Source organism: Trachymyrmex septentrionalis, unplaced genomic scaffold (genome assembly GCF_001594115.1).
Source record: "Trachymyrmex septentrionalis isolate Tsep2-gDNA-1 unplaced genomic scaffold, Tsep1.0 scaffold138, whole genome shotgun sequence".
Lineage (NCBI taxonomy): Eukaryota > Metazoa > Arthropoda > Insecta > Hymenoptera > Formicidae > Trachymyrmex > Trachymyrmex septentrionalis.
Window position 1 is genome coordinate 106,111 of NW_017304522.1, and position 3,903 is coordinate 110,013.

Sequence of the window (3,903 nt, forward strand, 5' to 3'; positions counted from 1 at the left end):
TCGGGGAGGGACTTCTTCTGGGGGAAATTGGGTGGGATGAATCGGATTGTGGAGGAGTATCAGGAATGATTCTCTCCGTAAGTGCGTCCGAAAACGCGGGTGAAGGAGATCGAGGGGAAGGGGAAGGAGGTAGCTGAGGAGGTGAAGGTGTTCGAGGCGGAGGAGGTATTACTTTAAGTTAATTAGCCGGCGGAGCCGGTGGTGACGAGGATGGTAGTGGTGATAAACAATCCTCTTCCCGAGGTATCTCTTGTACTCTTCGTCCAAGAGTTTCCGCGCCTCCCGGTAGGCCCGGCTTCGAAGCCACCCTTTGAAGGGACGGTTCGGGCGCGGCACTATAATTTAGTGTAAATTATAGTGGTTGATTTTCTTAATCACACACACACACACACACGCACACGCACACGCACACACACACGCGCGCGCGTGTGTGTGTGTGTGTGGATGGGACTTACTATTGTTCTGCGGATGTAGGTGGATCAAGCAGCCGAAATTGGTGGTCCCAGCACTACACGGAAGGTTGCCTCTCGGAAGTGGAGACTCTGGTCACTTTTGTTCCAGTCCCAAGGAGATGGAGTTGAACGAGAACGGTTCTAATTGTAAACCGGCAGAGTTTAGTTTGAAAATTTGACAAATAATACTGGCAACCGATCACTACTATCTTCTGATTGCTGACTGCCGAATACCGCTCCTCGTGGAGGGCCTCGCCTTTTATATTGGCGAATTAGTGACGCCGAGAGCAGAGCACAGTGTGCTGCTGGGCCAATCCAAGATTAGGGTTAGGATTAGGGATATCGGTTATGAAATGGGATACAGGGGTATGTGTCTAAGAAAACTTTCGTCATCGACCATTTGCCGGATGTCCAATAGGTTCGAGCCACATGTCATTTATTGCTCTCAGCTGCTGTTTCATTTTATAATCCTAATCTATTGTTCTTCCCGTTCCTCGGGATAAGGTTCGCCTATTTGGCACTTGGTTTCAATATCTAACCCAACGGTTTTGTCCCGAATGGGTTATTAGTTTAAAATGTTGTTTGGCTCGTCGCTACTGTAACAGATGGTTTACTGGTCAATAATTTTTTGTGATGACGAAGGTTTTTCTGTCGAAGAAAAGAACCGTGGAGTCCGGACGTAACAATGGATTTGCTTAGAAATCAATGAGCTTAAAAACTCATACACCTTTGTGCCATGCAGCCAATTCCCCTAAGCAGCGCAAAAGGAAAAAATTAACTATTTTTCGATGTCCGCCTTCAACGCCCACTATTTTATATTACATTTAATATAACTTAAATTTGATCACCATAATCATCAAAAGGTACGTTCAAGCTTTAATTTGAGCTGTGGTTCATTTCTCGATACGACGATTTTTTCATTGAGTTATCACTATTTAAAAATATTAAAAATATTAAAGAAACACGCACGCATGCATTGACTTCTGTTACACAGCTCGATTTACGCCGAAGTTATAGTACTTAGTTTAACATCGATATTATAAAACTAGCCAATCATAGCTATTCCTCTGAAGAATAAAATGATGTGATTGGCCAGTTTCATAATATCGATGTTATAACTTCGGCGTAAATCGAGCCGTGTAACAGAGGTTATTATTTTATATACATATAATCAAAATATTTACTATAAGTAAAAAAAACCGATAAAATTGATGTTTTCAAAATGTCGAAATTTTGCAATTAGTACCACAGCTAAACGATTCGCTTTAAAGAAAAACAAAAAAAATATGGGTTGTTATAATTTTCTAAAGAACACTTTCGCAGAATATAAACAATATCGAAAACTATAAGACGAGATGTCATATCGGTTTTTCAAGAAATCACCCATATATGTACGTACATATATACCTATATATACATATAATATATGTATATATATTTGATCTATTTTGAATTTGGCAATTTAAACGAATTGTTTTCCAATTTCGCTGTTACGGAAAACTCCTTCATCACTTTATCGACCTTCTGCACCAATATCGATTATTGTAAAGCAATAGTTTGCGTCACTGATTCTAAGAAGATTGATACTATGATAGCCTTTGTAATTAATTAAAAATTAAAATAGGCGGAGCCTGTAATAAGAAAATATATACTTTTTTCATCATAATTTGTATTTTATACATGAAATATATAACAAAAATATTTTTGTAGTTAACACACACAAAGTATTTAGCTATTATTAATAAAGTTTTAATATTATATAAATTTAGAATTCTATTTGTATGTGTGAATTCTATTGGTATGTACCTGAATTTGAACATGCTTTCCATCAATGGCCCTATACAATTTGGAAAGTTTCACAAACGTTCAAATTCGTCAGCTACAGTTTTCCAACTTTCTTTATCATCCTTGGGAAAAACTGAATCCTTTAGACATTTCCAAATAGCTTCGCAGGTCTCGGATATTATTTTTGAAATTGTATTATGTCCAACTCTGAAGGCATATAACAGATATTTCATATTCTCCTGATGCTCAATAGCGCAGTGTAAAATTTGGAACCGACTCTCGGGTGAAATAGAATCGCGAATAAAATATTGTTTAGTAATAGTTGATCCAACTAATGGTAACAGTGCTTCAAATATTTGAGATGGCATTCTAAAATAATCCACATACTTTTCCATGTCTTCGGCCAACATTTCCTTAATAAGATTATCGCTTGCTCCTTGTTGTAATTTTCTTTCAGTATTAAATATAGATCGCACCCAAAATTGTCGTTGTTTTCTTTCATTGCAATATCGTACAAAATATATAATTTTGCAATTTTGCGCCGTAGTGTCTGCTTTTGAAGTGCACACACACATTGATTTAAAGACTTTAATAATATGCAAATAATTAAATATTTTTTAGTATATATTAACGTCGTCATTGAGGTACTTGTTTCTCGATTATGAAATTTTTAAATTCTGACGAATGTATATATGTATATGTGATTACGATCCGTAGGAGTTTAGTTTCCTACGTCCCATGGAATGGAACTTACAGATGTGCAATCAATACAAGCCAATGACAAACGCTATTGCAGTGGATCTAATAAAAGTGATCTACGAGAAGATTTTTGTGATTGGTCAGCGCTAATTGCGCATTCCGCAAATACCTCTCCATGGGATATAGGAAAACAAATTTTAGCGGAACGGAATGGACGAAGCCACTACTAATCACGAGCATTCCATCAATTCCGCATTGCGCATACGTTCCGCATCATAGGCCGGAATCAAACTACGCATTGAAGAATGAGATTGAAGATTGAAAGTTAAGTTTTTTATTAATCAGAATAAAAGGAGGCAAAACTTCTTTGTCCTCATTGGTGAAATCATTTCAATCTTTAATCTTTAATCTTAATCTTCAATGCATAGTTCCGGCCTAAGGTTACGTTGCAAAACTTCCTCTCTGAGGAAGATTTTACTCTATATGCTATAGTATATATTGTATTACGTGTCCTATATATTTCGAGTAAAATTTTCCTCAGAGAGTAAGTTTTGGAACGTAGCCTAGGTATAAAGAAAGTGGCGCCAATGCATGTGCCTAAAGTTAATTGGCTCCGTCTTATTGTTAGAAGAAGACAAATTAAAGAAAGAAAAGGTTAAGACGAGGAATTGCACATAGATACCCTGGATGTAGGACACCAAATGGCAACTTCTGGTTAATTAGCGTCATTCTATTTATATCTACTCTAGAGCTCTCTCCCAATCAGAAATGATAATGAAATCAATATCAAATCGACGTCGATTCGACGTTGATCGATATCGATTTGATGCTTCCCACATTGAATCGACATTAATTCGATGTCAATTCCGTTAGATACGTTCGGCAATGTAAATCTGAGATGCGAGCTAGCAGATAGCGAGCTTGATCACGTGATCTTCGAGCAATCCGAGTGCCAAGAATTAATTCC

At 37.3% G+C, this 3,903-nt stretch overlaps 1 protein-coding gene across 1 annotated transcript; it reads right to left on the bottom strand.

The window, feature by feature from the left end:
• Window positions 1-2,266: 2,266 nt before the first annotated feature.
• Window positions 2,267-2,904, bottom strand: LOC108745356. Its single transcript, XM_018481479.1, has 2 exons — window positions 2,625-2,904; window positions 2,267-2,444 (listed from the first exon to the last, which is right to left on the bottom strand). Exons 1-2 carry the CDS (start codon window positions 2,810-2,812, stop codon window positions 2,309-2,311), a joined length of 324 nt encoding a protein of 107 aa, XP_018336981.1. The 5' UTR covers window positions 2,813-2,904; the 3' UTR covers window positions 2,267-2,308.
• Window positions 2,905-3,903: the final 999 nt, after the last annotated feature.

What these genes read in the sequence shown, in the direction of transcription:
- LOC108745356 (XM_018481479.1), bottom strand. Translation starts at nt 2,812, where the DNA reads ATGTGTGTGTGCACTTCAAAAGCAGACACTACGGCGCAAAATTGCAAA. An exon ending in TTGGCCGAAGACATGGAAAA is followed by an intron (nt 2,445 to 2,624) that starts GTATGTGGATTA and finishes ATATGCCTTCAG; the next exon opens with AGTTGGACATAATACAATTT.